Source organism: Pipra filicauda, unplaced genomic scaffold (assembly GCF_003945595.2).
Source record: "Pipra filicauda isolate LSUMZ 115617 unplaced genomic scaffold, ASM394559v2 scaffold241_size1546129_pilon, whole genome shotgun sequence".
NCBI classification, from domain to species: Eukaryota; Metazoa; Chordata; class Aves; order Passeriformes; family Pipridae; genus Pipra; species Pipra filicauda.
The window spans coordinates 990,689-1,009,765 of record NW_024104356.1 but is presented as its reverse complement, the minus strand read 5'-3'; the positions used below and the strand labels follow the sequence as shown (position 1 = coordinate 1,009,765).

Genomic DNA, 19,077 nt, shown 5'->3' with positions numbered 1-19,077 from the left:
ACGGCTCCTAGTCCCCACAGCACCAGGAGTCCCCCGTCCAGTACCTGCTGGATCCCGGGGTGCTCGCTGAGGACCCGCAGCGCCACGAGGGCTCCCTCCCGCACGCTCTCCCAGGGGTCCTGGCAGGCCACCTGCAGCAGGAAGTGGGGGGCCCTGCTCTGGATCAGCAGGTCGCCCAGCTCTGCCCCGCGCTGGCCTAGGTTGCTCAGGGCCAGGGCCGCGTTGCAGCGCGTCTTCGCCTGCAGGTCGCTGAGCAGCCGGGCCAGCGCGGGCACGGCCTTGCGCAGGGTCCCGGCCGGGCAGGACGCGTGGCCGGCGGCGTTGCCCACAGCAAAGCTGGCTGCCTTGCGCACGCTGCCCTCCGCGTCCGACAGGCACCCCAGCAGGCTCTCCAGCCAGCCGGGATGGCTCTGCAGCACCGCAGGAAAGCCGTGTCGGAGCAGGTTGCCCAGCAGATTGCAGGTTTTGGCCCGTATCAGGTATTGCTGGTGGCCGAGCAGGTAGGTCAGTGGCTGGTCAGCCACATCCAAGCCCCTCAGGATCCTCTGGAGAAAGGGCAGATGCTCCGAACAGGCCCGGGCCACGTGGGTCAAGAGAGACAGGAGGTCAGTTGTGAGTGTGAGGTTGTCTGAGAACAAGGCAGATTTGAAAAAGGCAATTACATGCTCCGAGGTGGCAGCTTCCCTCACCACTTGGTCTATGACCTGAGTGTCAAACACAACGAGGTGGCACAAGAGGCTCATAGGGAGCTCCGTGAATGAGAAGGGCAGATGGCGAGAGCAGACCTAAGGAGAAAGGAAAGACAGCAGTGCTGAGTGTGCTGCACTTGTGTGAGCTGAGCCAAGCCAAGCAACAGCTGAAGGTGGCCAGCAGGTCAGTGCAGGCCAACCTGTTCTGAGGGTTGCATGGCACCCAAGTGACATCCCTGTGTGGGCAGAAACTGACACCATGGTATGAAGTGGTGCCACACATTGGGGGCTGCAACGTGGGGAGGTGTCTCCACAGTATAGGGGAGAAGAAAAACAGTGCCAAGAAGATACCTGCAGCAGCTGGGCAGGGATCTGGGTGTCTCTCATAGCCTCCAAGATCAGTGCTAAGGTGTCTTTATCCACATCCAGGGCAAAAGGGAAACAGAGGAGCTGGCAGGCCTGGATGACCACAGCTGGGATAACCTCAGGGTCCCCATCCTCTCCTGCTTGCCTGAATTTGTTAGAGAGAGAGAGAGAGAGAGAGGGTTTAATACAGAGGTAATCAGAAAAACAACAGGGCAAGAGGCAGAGGGCATTCCCCACACCAGGCACTAAGGAGAGGCTCTGCAAGTGCCAGGTCAGGAACTTCTCTGCCCTTGGCTTGCTTATGTCCAAGCCCCATTCAGTAGGTGAGCTCTGCCCACTTCAGCCCTTGCCACAACTCACGTCTGTGCCAGGCATTCCAGGAAGCTGGGGGACAGCAGTCTCTTCAGGGTCACCATGAGGACACCATGGGACTGGGTGAGCTGAGGCAGGCACTGGTGCGACTCACGAGTGAAGATGCAGAGGGCCAGGCTGAGGAAGAGCAGGGTGCCTGCAGGGAGAACAACAGGCAGAGATGCAAAGCTAGGGAAGGCTGAAAAGTCTCCTCTCTTGTGTCTGTACTGCCTCAAGGCTGTTCCACGGTTACTTCTGTGCTTCCCTGCCCGAAACCAAAAAATCTCCACCCCAGTGATCACATCTGCCAGGGTGAACGTTCCCTGCAGCACAGATACCCTTTTTGTTCCTCCACAGCCAGCTCAGCTGAGCTGCTGCCAACTGGGCACAGCATGGGCCAGCCAAGTCCTCTCTCCCCAGAGGACAATTTGCAATCCTCAAGAAAAGCCACCTGGGCCCTCTAGCCTCAGGGAACAGATGCGGACAGGGACAGACATGGGCAAGTCTGAGAGCAGGATGTGGAGCAGGGTCCAGGGCGGATGTCCTGCTGTCCTGCAGCTCCTACCTTGAGGGGAAAGGAGGTTCCAGTCTGGCTCTGCCATGGGGTGGCCTGCCCCTGGGGGCTCTCCCTCCAGCGCTGCCCTGTCACTGCCCACTTGAAGCACCACAGCAACACAATGCCAGACCAGGCTCCACAGCTCTGAGGAGGCAAAGCCCTGCTCCATGGCCACATCCTCCTAGAGTTAGAGGCAGATATCATGGTCCCTTATGGGCCCCCATGTGGTTCTGGTCCATGGCTCTGCCAGCCCCTTGGTCCTGGGAAGGTCAGGGCTGGATGGCCACGGCCCAGGGGCCCTGCTGTACCTGCCAACTGTGTCAGTCCCAGGGCATCTCTGCCTTCTCTCTCCAGTGTGCCCATGGATCATCCCTCCCTGCCTACCACTCTCCCATCAACTCTTCAGGGACATTAGGTGACTTTCATGGGGTTGCACAGCTCAGCCAAAGCTCCACAGTTCTCTGGCTTGCCTCAACCTCATTACCAATCCACATTCAGGTCTTTTTGACACCCCACCTTTTGGCAGGGATGAGGCAAAGGAAGATGGGCAGACTGGTACCTGAGCGAGGAGTTTCAGCAGGAGGAAAAAGAGCCCATCATAGAGACCAGCACCCCTTGGCAGGGGGAGCTGCAGCTGTAAGAGAGTGGGGGACAAGCTGGATCTGGGTGCTGGATCTGAGGGCAGCAGCACCACACCTGCACCCTTCTGAGCCCATCTTTGCACACCTCCACAGTGGGGTGTGCATGGCTCCCCAGCTTCTTTGTCCCCATCCCATACCTTAGCAGGTGTTGTCAGCGCATTTGTCACCACTGGTAGGACCTCTTCTCCCTTGAGCTCCAAGGCCACCCCATGCTGATTGAGTTGTGCCAGGAGGAATGCTGCAGCACCCTGTGGGACAGGGAGAGCTCAGCACCTTTGTGACTTTCCCATCTACTTGGTCAGTATTGACCCTTCATCCCACGGCCTCATCCCACCCTGAGTGAGGAATGGTGAGACCCAAATGTGATGTAGGGCTCTGCAGGGCTCTCAGTGGTGGCTCTGGTATGGGGGGCAGCTTACCACAAGGCAGACAACAGGAGATTGCGTGATGAGGTCCACAGCCAAGGTAACCACCTCCTCAAGCCTGAAACACGGGGACCAGGAGAAAAGTGCTATGTTCCCACAGCTTCACACAGTGCAGAGCAGCAGCATTCAAACACCCCCAGGGCTTGGAAGCAGCCATCTTCAAGGAGGAGCCCTGGTTCACAGCACCTCTTTGTCCACACTGGGTCCTCTCACTGCATCCCCAACACCCACCCACACTGCCCAGCACTCTGCTGATGTGTCTGGATTGGAGAGATCGGTGGAAGCAGGATCCCAGCTCTGGGCAGAGTGAGAGACAGAGGGCTATTGAGGGCAGGGCATGTTCCTCTCCCACCCATGAGTGAAAGCAGGTGCTTACCTGGGAGGGGAGGCCTGAAAGTGCAGAGTGAGCAGGGCTAGCAGGCACACAGAGGCCTCACAGGCTGCCTCCTGGGCCACCTCCACCAAGGGGACCTGCGAAGGGAGCAGGAGTCACAGTGGAACACCAAGGGTACAAGGGGAGGAGGGGATGTTTTTGGGCCCTGGAGGAGAACTGCACTCTCCTAAACTCTTCTCCCCACACTACAGTGGTGCAAACTGTGCTCGGAGGAATGTGTCCTGCTTGCCCACACTCCTACCCCACCACCCCACCAGGCTGTGGTCAGTCCTACCTCACCCTTCAAGAGCTGCATGAGGAAACCCCACAGCCGTTGGCTCCTTCCCAGGTGCTGGCACAGGCTTGGATGGGCATGGCAGCCAGCATAGAGGATCTGTGAGGCAAAGGGGAAAAATGCATACCAACCCCTGGGGACAGGAACAAAGTGACCAGGCCCACTCCAGTCATATCCCATGGCTACCATGGGCTCATTTATTCAACAACTGACATCAGGCAGATGGGAGTCATTAAGGCCTGAGCCCACAGTTCCCCCTTCCCCATACTCCTAATTCCAGAGCCAAGGTGTCTCTGGGCACAGCCAGATAAAAGGATGGGGCCATTACCTTCAGTATGTTCAAGGAGCAGCTTGAGTGCTCCAGTCTTCCCAGCAGTTTCCCAAGCTGCTGGCTCTCTCCTTCCATAAGCTTTTCAGCTATTGCCTGAGCGACCTGCAGAAATCAGCCTGTTTTGCACCCTAGGCACCTGAAGCACTGCACAGACTTAAGGAGTTTAATGCTAGCAGCAAATGAATGAAAGAAGGCATTTGCTTCCTATGTGTTGCTTGTGTTCACAAAGGGATCCCCACCTGCCGTAACCCAGTATGGCTTTGATGCACAGACCCAGAGCTAAGCAAGGTGAGATTCCTCCTCTGCTTCCCTCCTTGTTGACTCAGCGTTGAGGTAAAGAATCAAATATTAATCTGTAGTTGTTTTCCCTCTTATTGTCCATTCAATTTCAGATTTCCTACAGTTTATATCACTGTCATATAAGAATTCTTCATGTTTTCTCTGTATTGCCTAGTTCTTTACTTAGGATCTGAACTGTGAGATGGGCTAAGTTTAAGTCTCTCAACTGATTTAAGAATCCTTAGATTCCTAAAGCTCAGCTGGGAGGACCAGCCTGCAAAAGCCAGCCCTGCAGCCATCAAAGGCACAGGATCCCAGCCCTCCACTCCACTGCTGAGAAAGAAATCCTCCTGGAAAGGGCTACTGCCCTGTGGGGACCACACCTCCTCACCCTGTACAGAGAGCTTGTCTGACCTGCTGCTTGGCTTCCCGACAGCTGTTCCTCTCCAGGGGGATACTGCAGGCAGCAGCCAGTGCAGCCATGAAGAGGTCTGCCACACATGGGCTCTGGTCTGACTTGGCCTCCATCGCTGCACCTACACAGGGGCAGAGCTTGGGAGTCATGTGCTGAGGGTGTTGAGAGGCAGCAGGATGAGGTGGGAGGGCAAGAGAGGAAAAGCTTATGACATGACGAGGGTGAGATCTGAGATTAAGGGAGAGAAGAGCCCTGGTCAGTAGGGGTCTGGGCAGATAAGCTTCAGCCACCTTCTCTGGCCAACAGCACTGCAATGGCTGCCAGTGCTCTGATGGAGCCCAAGAGCAAGAGAGAGAGAAGGGAAACCCCAGGAAGAAGTGGTGAGCTGCTACCATGCTACCTCGCAGAGCAGGCTGCTCTGAGATGGATCCGCGAAGGAGTCTGTTCAGCAGTGGCTGATGCTCCTCTCGCAGGCTGGCGTAGAAGGGTGCAGAGATGGAGGGGTCTGTCGCATCCAGGCTCTCACAGAGCTGGGTGAAGCACTGGGGAAGACACAGGGGTTGCCACCACTGCAGAATGAATGTGGGAGGAGAGAGAGAAGGACAGCGCAGGAGGAGGCTGTGGCAGGACAGCAGAGATGGGAGAAGGACTCGTGCTGGAGCTTCAGGAACCTCCAACTGTCCTCTCCAGCCAGGTTACAGTATGGGACCCACATTTTGGCTGCATGCTGGCAAAGTGAGGGGTACACGTGGAAGCATGTGTCCCTCCACACCTGTCACAGCCTGGCAGAGCACACCCAACGCATTACCCAAGAGCAAGAGCTCTTTTTACTCTTGCTTCCTCTGGCTCTAAAACATACAGCCTGAAAAAAAAAGACTAAAAGCAAGATGATACCAAATACAAGCCTGTATACATCTGCTGCCTGAGTCACATGTGAATCATACTCCAACACTGTGCCCACCCAGCACAATCCCAGCAGCAGAGCTTTCAGTAGCAGAACAAGGGACACATCTGGTGAAGTGACACTGCCTGGCCACAAGGCCATTTGTGCGAGGGTGTGTATCAGGGACTGCACTTGCTGTTGGCTCAGCCAGTAAAGCTACCCCAGAATGGCAGAGCCAGGGAAGGTGCCCCCTCAGAGACCTCCTTTCTGTATGCAATCCCCCACAGTGGGTGAGACAGTGGGTAACACAGCCTGCCCTGACGAGAATGCATCAGACCCATAGCTAGGAGAAGGGTCCTCAGCCTGCATCCCCTCGACATTACAGAGACAGCCCCACACCTTCTGTCCCTACAGAAAAGGGTGGGGAGGAGGGAGATGGGGGCACCCTTACCAGGAGGCTTTGCTGGCAGAGTCTCATCTCACTGTCGACTGGCTCAGCCAGCAGCTCCGGCAGCAGGGCCAGGAAGCAGCCAGCACTCTCCTGGAAGGTCTGCAGGCTGGGGGAAGCAGCAGGGGCAGATGAGAGTGGAGAATCATGGCCCCTGGTTACGAGGGCAGGATCTGGCCAGGCCCATGTGGCCCTGGCTAATGGGGCAGGCAGCACGCACTCACACTGTGAGCTTCTGTTAGTGGGCAGCACAACTGGACTGTGTGTCCACTGACTGTGGACAGCACAGCTGCCTTCCCCTTAGTTAGTCCCACTGAAGGAAAGCGCTCCTCTGTGAGCACAGCAATCTGGCATGAGGTGCTTAGTCCATGATGCTTCCCCTCAGAGATGACTCTGGCTGCAGAGTATGAACACTACCCTCCTGCTTACTGCTGGTCCCCCAAAGTGGCCACAAGAGACCTCAGGGCACAGAAGGTTGTCCTTACCTGTCCTTTTGCCCACTCTCCTCCAGGCTGCGTTCACTGCTGAAATAAACCGTGGTCACCATGAGGAGGTCTGTCAGCACAGTGATACACCAGGGCTGCTGCAGGATCCAGAAAGAAACAGAAAGTGGGGATTGTCTGCTGGCCATCCCCACACCACTGTGATAGGATCCTTCCCTGCCAGAACCTTTCCCTTCTCAAGGATGCTTGGAAGAGGCACCAGTCCTGTGAGCCAGCTCCAGCAGGACACCAGCGCCTCCTCAGCACCAGCACTCTGCAGGGCTGGAAGGAGCCTGAATTTCTCTGGGGTCCTATACCCACCTGCTTGGTGCAACCACTCTCCAGGATCTGCTTGGCTAAACACAGCAGGGACAGAGGCACATTCAGTTCTTGGCAGAAGTGGTCCAGCAGCTCAGAGTCACACCGGGTAGCCAGGAGGTTCCCCACGACACGAAGCACAGGACGGAGATAGGAGGCGCCCTCCAGCATCCCTTCCAGCACCTGGACATGGAGAAGCCAGAAGAGCTCATAATTAGCAGCGGTTTTGGCCTCTCCATCAGCCATGGAGCAGCCCCTCAAGCATTCATGCAGGGGACAGCAGAGTCGCAGATGGCAAGCTAAGTGCATAAGACAGCTCCAACTCCTGGAGAAGCAGGGGATCTTTTTGCTTGCTGGACTAAGAACTCTCCAGATGTTCCAAACCCAATCCTGGGGAAGAAGGCGGCATCCATGTCACCAGTTACAGCTGTCTGGGCCAGCTTACTGCCATTACTTACCTGCTGAGCAGAGTCTGCCAGGCAGTCCTTGACACGGTGCTGAAAGGCTGGGTCCCTCAGGAGGCTCAGAGGTGTGCTCAGCTGCATGGCCGAGGGCTCAGTGGCCTCAATCAAGTGCTGCCACTCCTCATCGCTCTCCAGCTCCTAGCCATGGAGGAGAGAGGACTGATGCCACAGACCCTGCCAGTCCCAGGGTCTCTGTACCAGCCCCTGGAGACTAGGTCCTGGTGTCCCCACCTCAAGACACTGTCTTACCTCACTCTCCAGGTCCACGGCCTCAATGCTGCGCCTGCCCCAGGGCTCTGCCCTGCCAGCATCAGGCTGTGGAGAGGCACCTGCTCCAGGAAACTCCCGCTCATAGTCTCGAGAGATGCTGTGCTGGCTGGCCAAGGAAACAACACAGTCAGTGAAAGACCTTTCTTCCCCCTTTTCTTCCTGCCCCAGCCTCAGCCCTCTCTCACCATGGGTCAGGAAGAGACTCCTCCAATTCCCACTCTGCCATGCTGCTCTTTCCTTGCAGGAGACCAGAGTTATTCTCATTGGAGGCAGCCAGTGGCTCCCCCTCCTCAGGGGCTGCCTTGCCTGGACCTGCTCTGGGTCTATGCCTGGGGTGTCCATTGCCAGAGTCCTTCATAGATGCATCACCTGCCTTCAGTTGCCCCTGATGGTGGCAGAGAAGTTTGGTCAGGGCAGTTAATCAGACAGATGAGTCTCCTAGACCCTACCACCCTGTGCACCCCACATCCCGCTTTGTGTGTCACTGACACCCCAGCCTGACCCATGTACTCATGTGTTTCCCCCAGGGCCCATTTCAGTGCTCCTCCTCTGCCCCGACTGTGGGACACAGCCGGGAGAACCCCTCAATTTCCTCCACCTTTTTCTGTGCCTCTTCAACCATCTTCCGCTGGGCCTTTCTCAGGATCCTGGACTGGCTGCTCCTGGGGACCAGGGAATGGGCTTGCTGTTCCTTCAGGGCCTGCAGTTCTGGGGACAGCTTTGTGGTAAAGGGGTTTGAGATCCCATGCTCTTCTGTGTCATCGATCACTGGGGAGGTGAGAGGAGAACTTCATAAGCAGCTAGGAGTCAGTGCTTGGAGAAAGCTGAGAGGAGGGAGGCAAAGACTAGGATAGTAAAAATAGCAGGGAAGGGCGGTCCTCTGAGTCTCCAGGCAGTAGGAGGAGGAAATGGACCTGTCCAGTGCTGCAAAAAGCAGGTACTCACCAGTAACCCGTCCAGCAATGAATGGGTGAGAGAGCAGCTCTGGCCATGACAGACGCTGGTGGGGGTCCTTCATTAGTAGTCCCTGAAGGAAGCTCTACAAGACAACAGGATCACTGAGACATGTTGAGCATGCACCAGTGTGCACAGCGTACCCACCAGTCTCCCCCAGTGAGGGCACCCAGGAGGCCTGCCTTCCCTGCCTGGCTCTGGGAAACGAGTAGCTCTAGTGCTTAGGGCAGACAGGAAGACGTTCCCCTTCCCAGTCCAGTAAATCACTCCTTTGCTGTTGGCCCCAGTTTTCCAGCTTATGGACAGCAGTGATAAGGGTCCGCCTCCCAGGAGGCCCAGTTCTCATCCCTTGTCTATGTTCCAAAGTCCCTGTTAGGGGCATGAAAGCTAAGAGTGACTCACCAGGGCAGCAAGCAAGGCCAAAGCTGTATTAACAGAGCTCACCCTGCACATAGGGCCTTCGCCCTTACCTTGAACACCGGGCTCATGGCCGTGGGCCATTTGACAGGGTCCTTGACGATGAGGCTGACAAGCTGGAAGATGCTGTTGGTGTAGAAGGGAGGAGTGCCCACAAACAGCTCGTACAGGATGCAGCCCACAGACCAGAGATCTGCTGTGTGGTCATACGGCCGCTCCTCCACCAGCTCAGGGGACATATACAGTGGGGTGCCCTTGATGGAGGTCAGCACCATGGTATGGATGCTCATGGCACGGGCAAACCTGCTCAGAGCAAAGCACAGATGGCAAGTTCAGGCTGAAACATCCATTGCAGCTCCCAGGGAGTTCCCTATGAGTTTACCAACACTTCTTCCCTCTGGAGGACAAAATCCTCCCTCTCTGCTTAACCTCTAAATATCCACAGAATCCGGCCCCCTTCTGCACCTCTTGGCTGCCTTAAGGCCAAGTGTCCCCCTCAAGCTGGCCCCCAGCACTCACCCAAAGTCACAGAGCTTGACAACACCATCTTTGCCCAGAAGGATGTTCTGGGGTTTCATGTCTCGGTGCAGGATGCGGTGGGAGTGCAGGTAATAGAGAGCAGAGACCAGCTGAGCAGCGATGGTCTGGACCTGCCAGAGACACGGGAGCCTCACACTGTGTCCCACGGTGCCACCCGCTGGCACAACCATGTCCCTAACAGCCTGGCTCCCCCAGTACCCCTACTTCTGCTCTTGGCCTCTTGGGGCAGGGACCAACCCCAGCTGTGGGCCAGCAGTTCCTTGGAGTAGGCCAATGGCCAAGGCAGCAGTCTGGTGCTGTAGCCCTTGGAGAGGGAACAAGGAAACCAAGGTCCCTGCAGGACCCCACTGTCCCATGGTGCAACTTAGCTCCCTCTTCATCCTTTTCAGAAACTCTGCCAGGTAAAGCTCCGGAGGCACCCTCACCCTCCTGACACGTCCCGGCTCACAGCAGAGACCCTCTGCCTGCAGGCAGACAAATCCTGTTCTCTTCAACCTGCAAACACTGCATGGGCACCACCATGACAGTCACCTGGTCCTCAGGCAAACTCCCATCGTCCTCCAGGATCTGGAAAAGCTCCCCCTCTGCATAGTCAGTCACCACCACCACCTGGAGGGAAGAGCAGCATGGTGAGATAAGGCCCTGGGGACCAGGACAGAGCAGAGTAGGAAGTCTGAGGGGGGTGCTGGGTTGTCATTGTGCACAGTCCATCACCTTGGGTTGGGACCTGGGATGGAAGAGAGCCCTCATGGCTGCACTGCAGCAAGGGCCTGGCACTTAGCAGAGGTCTTGTATCTTGTACAGCCAGCAAAAACAAGGGAAGAGGGAAGGATAGGACAAACCTAGAACAGTACTCCCAAACCCAGTAAATAGAATCACTCCCTTGAGCTTGTTTTGAATGCTGCCCAATTACTTTATTTCATGCCCTCATGCCCCATTGCACAGTCTTCAGTCCTTTTATCCTATTACCTCCATGAGAGTATAAATCAGTGAAAAGCCAGTCTCTGAAAAGACTGATGAGATGACTGAAGAGTCATCCTCATCCTGTAATCTTAAACCACTCATCTTGCATTCCCCTAGTCATCTCCTTCTCCTCTGCATATAACCTAGTGCAGCCCACACAGCACATCCCAGAGGGCTCTGAAAAACACTAACCAGACCCTGGGATGGTGTCACCAGCAACTCCCGAGAAAAGATGTCGCCAGGACAGCAGGGACCAGCCCTTGTTCCCCTGGCCCAGTCGAGCAAAAGCATTTGCCCAGAGTAGTCCCCTTCACCTCCTTATCAGTCTCAAAGCTGTCAAGCATCTGGATGATGTTGGGGTGATGGAGGCCTCTCATGATCTCAATTTCTCTTTGCAGGTTCTTCAGCTCCTTCTCAGACCGCCCCACCTTGGGGATGAACTTCAAGGCCACCACCTTTTCAAGTAGGAAAAGCTGGGATTAGATCAGGCTTCTGGTCAAGCCCACCCTGGCAAAGGCTGCTTTTAACCGTAATCGGACTCTGCACTTTCCAGCTGAGCACACTGAACAAGACATTTGTTGAATGGACCACTTGGAGCTGGGGCTCTCCTCAGGTCCTTGCACATAAGTACTGGTGTTCACACTACTTTTCACACTGGTATTTAAGGCAAAGGTCAGTGAACACAGATAAAATCAGGACTTCCAGAAACATGGGACAGAACCTAGAGATGCTGGTGGACAGCAAGCCTAACATAAGCCAGCAGTGTGCTCTGCAGTGAGGGGCACTGGCAGCACCCTAGGCTAAAGAAGCTGCAGGGAAGTGATTATTGCCCTTTATTTGGAACCTTCTAGACCACGCTGGCAATATTGTGGCCAGGTTTTTGGCCCACAAAGACATCAGGAGCTGGCCAGGTATGTCAGCAGAAACCCGAATCAGTGCTGAGTCCCAAAGGCCTGGCACAGCCTTAGAACCAAAGAGGTACCAGAAATCAGCCCCCGGCACCACAGAGCAGACCTCCGGTCCTTTCCCCTCACCTGGGCGCTGTGTTTCCGGCGCCCCTTATACACGCGCCCGAAGGAGCCTTCGCCGATCATTTCCAGGACGTGGTACCGCTCCATCGCTCGGGCCGGGGCCGCTGAGCTGCCGAGGCAAAGCGGATGGTGAGGAGCAGCGCTTCGCCCTCTCTCCCCCCGCCACGGGCTGCCATGGGGCACCGGCTGCAGCCGCGACGGAGCCGGGCAGTGCCAGCGCTGGGAAGGCAGCGCTGCACCCCTTGCGATCCCAGATCCCGAGGGACGGGGCTTTCCCACTCACCGCGGTGCTGCACCGGGGGCCGGGTCCCTTGGGCGGGTATCGCCCTCCCCACCCTCACGCCAGGCTCCGTCCCTGCCCACCGGCTCCAGGGCAGGACAAGCCCCGAGCCCCGGCCGATGCCCCCGCAGCAACCCTGGGGTTGGACGGGCCCTGCCGATGCCCCGCAGCAATCCCGCGGTGGGACGAGACGGGATGGCCCTCACCCCGCTCCGCTCCTGCCCCACACCCGCCGCCGCCGCGCCGTCGCTTGGCAACGCGCTCCCCGCTTCCGCTTCTGCTTCCGCTTCCGGAGCGAGCGGGACGATGGCGGCGGCCGGGGAAGAGGCGGAGGCGGCGGACTGGTAACACCCCTCGCACCTTCCTCGGGCCCCCGCGATCCCGCACCCCCCGGCCAGTGGGGCCGTCTGACCCCTGCCCCGTCGGTCCCTGCAGGGTGCTGCTGCCGGAGCTGGAGGTGCTGGAGTCCATCTACCTGGAGGAGCTGCGGGTGGCGCGGGGCCGCGGCAGGTACGTCCCGCGTCCCACATCCCCGGCCCGGCCCGGCCCGGCGCCGCCCCGCTCACCCCGGCCTGCCCCTCCTCCAGGTGGGAGCCCTGGGAGATCAGCATCACCCTGCACCCCGCCACGGCCGAGGACCAGGACTCCCAGTACGTCCGCTTCACCCTGGTGCTCTCCGTGCCCCCGCAGGTAGACTGCCCGCCCCCTTCGCCCCTGCTCCTCCCCGCCCAGGGCCTCTCCACCTTTCCTGTTGTGCTTTGGGCGTTTCTCTTTTTTTTCCTAGTATCCTAATGAAACTCCGGAGATCTCCATCAGGAACCCGCGGGGCCTGTCAGATGAGCAAATTCAAAAGTGAGTGCCAGGAGGGCAGGGAGAGGGCAATCCTTTCCTCCAGAGATCCAGGAGGCAAAACTTATGGAAAACCCTTCACTAAATCACATGACATCCCATGTCTGGTTAGTGGATGGATACAGGTCCCTAAATCTCTTTGTCCTAAATCTCATGGGAGCCACTGCTGCTGAATTTGACACCAAGGGGTCCACCCTGTAGTTGTTGCCCTGTGGTCCCCTTGAAATGTAATCTGAATCCCTGGTGCCTTGGAAGCTGCTGGTCCTGCTCTGACAGAGGTGGGACTGATTCAAGCAGCCTGTTGTTGCCTTTGTGCTCCGGTCCTTGGTGCAGTGGAATGTGTTGCCAGCGGCTCCCACCACACCTGCTCAGGGACTGCCATCAGATAAACAAAGCCTGGGATTCACCAAAACTGAGCTCAAGCTGAGGCCGTCAGCAAACCTGCTCCTTCAAATCCTGTCAAAGGCTTCCTGTGCACCAGCTTGTGGGGAGCCAGGACAGCACATGAATATGTGTGTGCACCTGTGCCCATCCTGTGCTCCAAGCAAAGCCTGAAGGCCAGTGCTCTGTTTGTTCCTCATGTAACCATGGCGGGATGGCAGGTATGTGGGACAGTGAAAAGGTGTAGCTAAATTTGTGTTAAGCATTTCTGCTGCTTTGCTGTAGGATTTCCCAGACCCTCAGAAGTGTTGCTGAAGCCAGGCTGGGGACAGAGGTGCTCTATGAACTCATTGAGGTGAGAGTTGGGGGAAGTTGGGGGTTACCAGCCACAGACACTGGTCCCTGGCCGCCCATGGGGTCGGGAGAGCCCTGAGCACATGTGCAGGCCGGTGAGTAAAATGTTTGCTTTAATGCTTCCACAGAAGGGGAAGGAGATTCTCACTGACAACAACATTCCTCATGGACAGTGTGTGATCTGCCTTTATGGATTCCAGGTAGGCATGTGTCTCCTGGCCCTGCAAGCTGACTGGGAAGTGAGGCAAGAGAACGGGGAGCCTGGGGTTGGAATATCAGCCTGGGGCCAGGGTGCACCCCAGCAGGCCCCTGCCCCCATTCTGTGGGTGATCCGCCTGCACGTGGGCCTTCGGAGGGCGATACACGCTACTCTCCCCATCGGCCTGAAATAATCATCTACAGAAATGGCACAGGGGCAGCAAGATATGCCAGAGCATCTCCCAAGAAGTGGGTAGGGTCTGAGGATAGTTGCTGGTGTATCTCAGCTTCCCTGTATAGGTCATACCTCACCTGGAGTTCAGCACACAGGTGGTCAGGAGGGACTGGAACACATCCACGTGTGATGGATACTGAGGTCTGTGAGGGCCGGGGAGCTGATCTTGTGTGAGTTGCAAGGAAAGTCAATGCCTGCCTAGGAAGGAGAACACATCAGATGGGAAGATTGCTGCTTACACAGAAACACACACAGAGAAATCAGTCATGAAAACTTTGCATCATGACATTAGGAGTGTTTCTAACACTTGAAACAAGGAGCAGCATCCCAGTATTTGCTGAAGAAGTGGAGATGAAGCTGAGCAGATGTTAGGTGGCTGTAGTCAGCACTAGTTTCCCACTGCCACCGCTGACATGGAAGTGAAAACCTACCTCAGCTGGGGAGGCTACACAACCCTGTGCTAAGAAACCCTTCAAAGCTGCCCTTCTTGACAGGAGAGAGAAGCCTTCACAAAGACCCAATGCTACCACTACTTCCACTCCCACTGTCTGGCCCGCTATGCCCAGCACATGGAGGAGGAGATCCTCATGCAGCAGGAGGAGAGAGATCAACACCTTTCACCATCTCCCAAACAGGTACCAGGCCCTGGGCCCCCTCCCCTCGCCCCCTGCACAGACCCTCATGACATCTGTATCACCCTCTTTGGGACACGGAATGAGGGCTAGTGTGACCCGGCAGCACAGTCAGTTTTGTACCTGTGCTGAGAATCAGAGCAGGGATTAGACCAAGCGATCTTCAAGGACCCTTTCCAACCAAAGATGCATGCTGTGGGAGGGAGCAGGGGGTTGCATTTTTGGACTTCTGGAACCACAGGAGTTAGAAAAGAGAGCTCCTTTCCTAGTCCTTGAACTGCAGGGGTTTGCAGCAGGGTAAACACGATCACCTGCATTCTGGGATGATAAAATCTGCCTGAGCAGGTGCTGGAACAGTTTTCAGCTGCAGAGCAAACAGTGGAGCTGAGCATGAAACCAGTCAAATGCTCCTTCCTACAAACCCTTTCAAAGAGGTGCTGCATAGATGACATGCTCCACTTTGAAGCAGAGAAAAATAGATTCTAGGCTAAGGAGGACTGAAGCCCTAGGTGCTGACAGGGGTGGTTTTTACAGCAGCCAGCTGCTGTAGCACAAGTCCCAGCGTGCCACCTTCCATAGCAGTCATTGAGACCCAGGCTGCTTTCACACTGCTGGAACTCCCCTGGGCTTTCCTACCCTGGCAGAAGAGGGGCAGGTTTATCAGGCAGTGCATGACCTGAGTCGCAGACAGGGTTTGCTGTCACCTTTTGCCTCCCCGCAGGAAGCCGGTGTGCAGTGCCCTGTCTGCCGGGAGACCCTGGTCTATGATCTCTCTGCTCTGAAGGCAGCACCGCCTCCACAGCACCCTCTGGTAAGAGATGGGGGCTCACCTGCCCAGCTGTGCAGCTACCACTGGGTAGCTTCAACTGTGACACTGTAACAGATGAATGAATGTGCCCTCTCAGGTCCTCCCAGATGTCCTATCCAAAGGGTAGCTCACAGAGAGCAGGTTCAGTTGTATAGCCCTGAGGTGAGCAGATGTGCTGGAGGAGAGGTGATTCTGCCATGGGGCATGTCCCTGCACTCATTGGGATACAATCAGGTCAGGAGAGTGACCTGATGGTAGCTGCTCTGCATCCCGCCCCACAGCACGACATCCCAAGGCAGTCACTGCAGAAACAGTGGGTTTGCACTGGGATGTTCTGCCTCTGTCCAGGGATTTCCCGTGCATCTGTAGGCCTGGCAATGTGGCAAAGGGAAGCAGGTGCCTGGCACTGTGCAATCAAAGGAGGGTTTAGGGAGTAGCTCCTAGCCCTGCTACTGCCTATCCCTGCCAAGTGTTGAGAGAGCCCTTACCCTGCCTTGCTTTCTGCCACTCAGGAGCCATACAGGCCAGATGCCAAGATGCTGCAGCACCAGGAAGAACTGCGCCTAATTTTCAAGAGACAGCAAGAGAAAGGAGGTATCATCGACCCCGAAGCAGAGAGGAACCGCTATTTCATCAGCCTCCAGGCGGTATGGCACTGGGGGCAGAGAGCTGCCGAGGGCACCCTGGGCTGCAGGACCAAGCGCTGTCGTCTGCTGTGGGACACCCCTGTCCTTTTCTTCACCAGTGGCCTCTTTCTTTCAGCCTCCAGCTGCTGCGGATCCAGGCCAAGCAGCTGTTGCCTCTGAGCTGCCGGTGAGTGCAAGCACTGCAGATGTGTCCCAGCCGCCCGGCCAAGCCTCGACTCCAGAGCCAGCTGGGGCATCGGAGGCCAGGGCAGAACCTGGGCGTCCTGAGAGGCCTGCTGTGCCCAGGGAGCAACCGAGCAAGAGGGAGAAGCACAGAGGGGAGAGGCCAGGCCTCAGAGGCCAGGGCAGGCAGCCATGCAGTGGCTTGCAAGAACCGGGAGAAGAAGCCTGTCATCCACTCCATGGCTCCAGGGGGCCCAGGGGCTTCAGCCAGAGACCAGAGCGGAGACCTGCTGGAAGGCACAATCAGGAGTTTCCAAAGCCTCACAGTAGAAGTAGGGCTGCTCCCTTGGCTGAAAGAAAAGATTTGTGCCCTGAAGATCCCTCACCAGTAATGGAGGCTGTGGACTTGAAAGAGGAGCACTGTGATGTGGACAGATGGAGTGCAGAGAAGGGAGCTGAGACCCGGGGCAAGAAAAAGGAGAACCTGACATTCAACCACAGCGACCACAGAGCAGCTCCCAGCTGGCAGGGTCACCACAGGCCCTGGGATTGTGGGAGGTGGGAAAGGTCCAGAGTTCAGGAGCGTGGTTCCTACCCCAGAGCATCAAGAGGGCGAGGGGCGTTCAGGCCCAGTGGACATCGAGAAGCCCATCTTGAGAAAGAGAGTGGCTCCTAGCAGGAATGATGAGGGGCTGGGCTGGGGGGAAGGAAGGGCTATTTCTGGGGAGAACAGTGAAGGCTCTGGTAGAGCAGTAGCAAGCAGACACCATAACCCTTAAAAGGGAGGAGGCAGATGGCACATGGGACATAGCTAGGCAGTGTCACCAGGGGATGAGCAGAGTGAAGCATCCTGGCGTGAGCAGCTGGCTCTCACCAACATTGGAGAAGCAGAATCTTGACAGATCATATCAGCCTTGATCTCAGAAGACCTAGGGGACAGGTAGCCTTAAATGGGGACCTCCAGCCATCATCCCTATATGTGAGCTGCCAAGAAACGTGCACACCTACAGAGTGAGTGGACTGAGCATGGTGCCATGGCAGAGCCAGAGTTGGGGCAAGATCTTCCCTGGAAGCCAGTGTCCCAGTGGAGCCATGGTGGTGCCAAGTGATGGGGCTGTGCCAGGGCAGCAGCCTGGAGCACAGCTCAGCTTACTCTGTCCTCCTTTCCTTCTCGGAGCACTTTCTCAAGTGTTGTCCCTGTCCCTTGGAGACAACATGGTTCCTCCTGCAGCCCTGGCCGATGTTCAGCTGATGGGCTTGGCCAGGCATGTCGTTTGTATGCAGGACACTTCCCAGTCCCAGACAGGAGATCCAAGTTAAGCTTAAGTCAACACGTTGGCTGCAGCTTCAGCTTGTCTCCCACTTCCCCAGGAAGCCTGTCTCTCAAAGCACTTTGCTTTGTGATGTGTATCCTTAAGAGGATACACATCTTTAGGCCAGGTTGTCTTGGCACTTCCAACAACCTGAAGACATGCCCCAATACTTTAGATACTGCTACCCTTCTTTCATCTTCAAGCTGATCTTATTTCAAAATGAGGATTTGCTGTTTAAACTAACTTGGTGCAGTTCCATCTGCTTCTCCTTCACAAATTTAAATGGTGTCTCACTCCAGAGCTGTGAAGGGCAATCCCAAGTCTCTGAAGTGGGACGCTATTAAATTAATTTATTGGGTCTTCTCCAGAGCCTGCTCCCTTTGTTTTCTCTGCCCACTTGCTCCTGTTCATTGCTATTTGGAGCCAATGTGTTGATCCCTGGTATTTCTCACTCCCCTCCCTGCTCCCTACAACCAGAGCCAGGGCAGAGACCTTCCCCTGGCACTTCTGGGTGGCAAGAGGGCTCCCTGCTTTGCCTGGCTCAGTGTAAGCTCTTCGCCTCACCTGGACAGTACTGATTCCTTCACACTTGTTTGTGCCTTGTCCCCCACCTCACCTCTTTTTTGGCCACACATATGTTGTTTCTGTCTTCCTCCTGCTGAGTGCAAAAATAGCAGTGCCACAATGGACTTGCCAGAACTTCATGTGAGATCCCCAAAGGCTGTGTGTACTGGGAAGGCATTTGGCAGCACACACATCTGCCTGGCTGATCTTTGGCACATGAAGGGTGCACAAACCTCTCTCTGGGCTGGGTCCTCCTTACCTACTGCCCTGCTTACTCTATGCCTGGCCTTGACCTGAAGAGGTTGGTTTAACCTGCTGCCCAAGAACCTTCTGTGCTTAAATTTCCAACACTGCCCTACTTTCAACCCTAATGCTCTAAAAGCATGACTTTCTCCCTCCTTGGTCTGAGCCCACACAACCCATCCTGGGCTTGGTGATCTGAGAGCCAGATGTTGTGCCCTGCTGAGGACAAGGGCTGAGCACTTGCTTCCTGAAGACAGCCCTAATTTTAATTCAGTGCTCTCTCTGTCCTCGTTCAGCTGGTTTCTGGGGGAACGGCCTGCCTGCACTTGGGTGAAAAGGTGAAAACTTTACCTGACATTGGTGCTTGTCTGCTGCCTCCTGCCTTTACTTGTGAAACTGCTGTGCTCCAAGAAAGGCATTTGATTGTGTCCTGAAAGAAACACGGAAGATCTCTGCCCTTCACAGCAGCTGAAGCTTCTTGGCTTCCTCTGGTGAGTGAGGCTTACTCTCAGCAGGAAAGCTGCTGTGCCATGTTTGGAGGAAGGGAATTCAGCCATGGAAATTGGAGTGAGGATTGGTTAACTTCAGTCAAATGCCAGATGTGTTGGAGGGAAGGTTTTTTTTCCTGGGAGTACGGATTTAGGATGGGCCCTCTCTGACTCACTGCTGTCAGCCTGGAGCAGAGGGCATTTTTCAACAGTATGTGGAAATGAGTTTGGGCTAAACAAACCTCTAGGTCAGAGGGGAGGAATGGAGCCTGCACCCTGACCTGGGTCCCCTTGCTTGGTGTCCGCCTGTGTCACCCACCTACCTCACAAGGCTGTTGTGAGGCTTTAACTGGCAAAAGCCCCAGGCTGGGCAGAAAAGCACCGGCAGCGTGTGTAGCATTAACACTATTAAAAGCAAGCAGTGTGGTTTGA

General features: G+C 56.1%; 2 protein-coding genes across 8 annotated transcripts in view; one reads left to right on the top strand and one right to left on the bottom strand.

Moving 5' to 3' along the window:
- STK36 (serine/threonine kinase 36) overlaps positions 1-12,406 on the bottom strand; it is a 16,085-nt gene extending 3,679 nt beyond the window's left edge. Inside the window, exons 1-26 of one of the 7 annotated variants that reach the window (XM_027734733.2) lie at positions 11,775-11,957; positions 11,495-11,600; positions 10,775-10,915; positions 10,029-10,106; positions 9,477-9,607; positions 9,011-9,260; positions 8,532-8,625; positions 8,185-8,354; positions 7,772-7,971; positions 7,566-7,692; positions 7,311-7,454; positions 6,856-7,035; positions 6,538-6,635; positions 6,056-6,161; positions 5,122-5,290; positions 4,721-4,842; positions 4,025-4,129; positions 3,697-3,795; positions 3,405-3,499; positions 3,023-3,086; positions 2,741-2,851; positions 2,522-2,596; positions 1,972-2,143; positions 1,416-1,563; positions 1,041-1,200; positions 45-785 (exon numbers count right to left, since the gene is read on the bottom strand). In XM_027734733.2, coding sequence (XP_027590534.1) covers positions 45-785; positions 1,041-1,200; positions 1,416-1,563; positions 1,972-2,143; positions 2,522-2,596; positions 2,741-2,851; positions 3,023-3,086; positions 3,405-3,499; positions 3,697-3,795; positions 4,025-4,129; positions 4,721-4,842; positions 5,122-5,290; positions 6,056-6,161; positions 6,538-6,635; positions 6,856-7,035; positions 7,311-7,454; positions 7,566-7,692; positions 7,772-7,971; positions 8,185-8,354; positions 8,532-8,625; positions 9,011-9,260; positions 9,477-9,607; positions 10,029-10,106; positions 10,775-10,915; positions 11,495-11,578 — 3,864 coding nt within the window. In that variant the 5' untranslated portion in view covers positions 11,579-11,600; positions 11,775-11,957. The other 6 variants (XM_027734735.2, XM_039381803.1, XM_027734728.2 and 3 more) reach the window with 6 other exon arrangements.
- Positions 12,077-19,077, top strand: RNF25 (ring finger protein 25). Its single transcript, XM_027734741.2, has 10 exons — positions 12,077-12,115; positions 12,207-12,281; positions 12,359-12,461; positions 12,556-12,623; positions 13,287-13,356; positions 13,484-13,555; positions 14,283-14,423; positions 15,142-15,231; positions 15,741-15,875; positions 15,991-19,077. The coding sequence occupies exons 1-10, from the start codon at positions 12,078-12,080 to the stop codon at positions 16,711-16,713; spliced, it is 1,515 nt and encodes a 504-aa protein (XP_027590542.1). The 5' UTR covers position 12,077; the 3' UTR covers positions 16,714-19,077.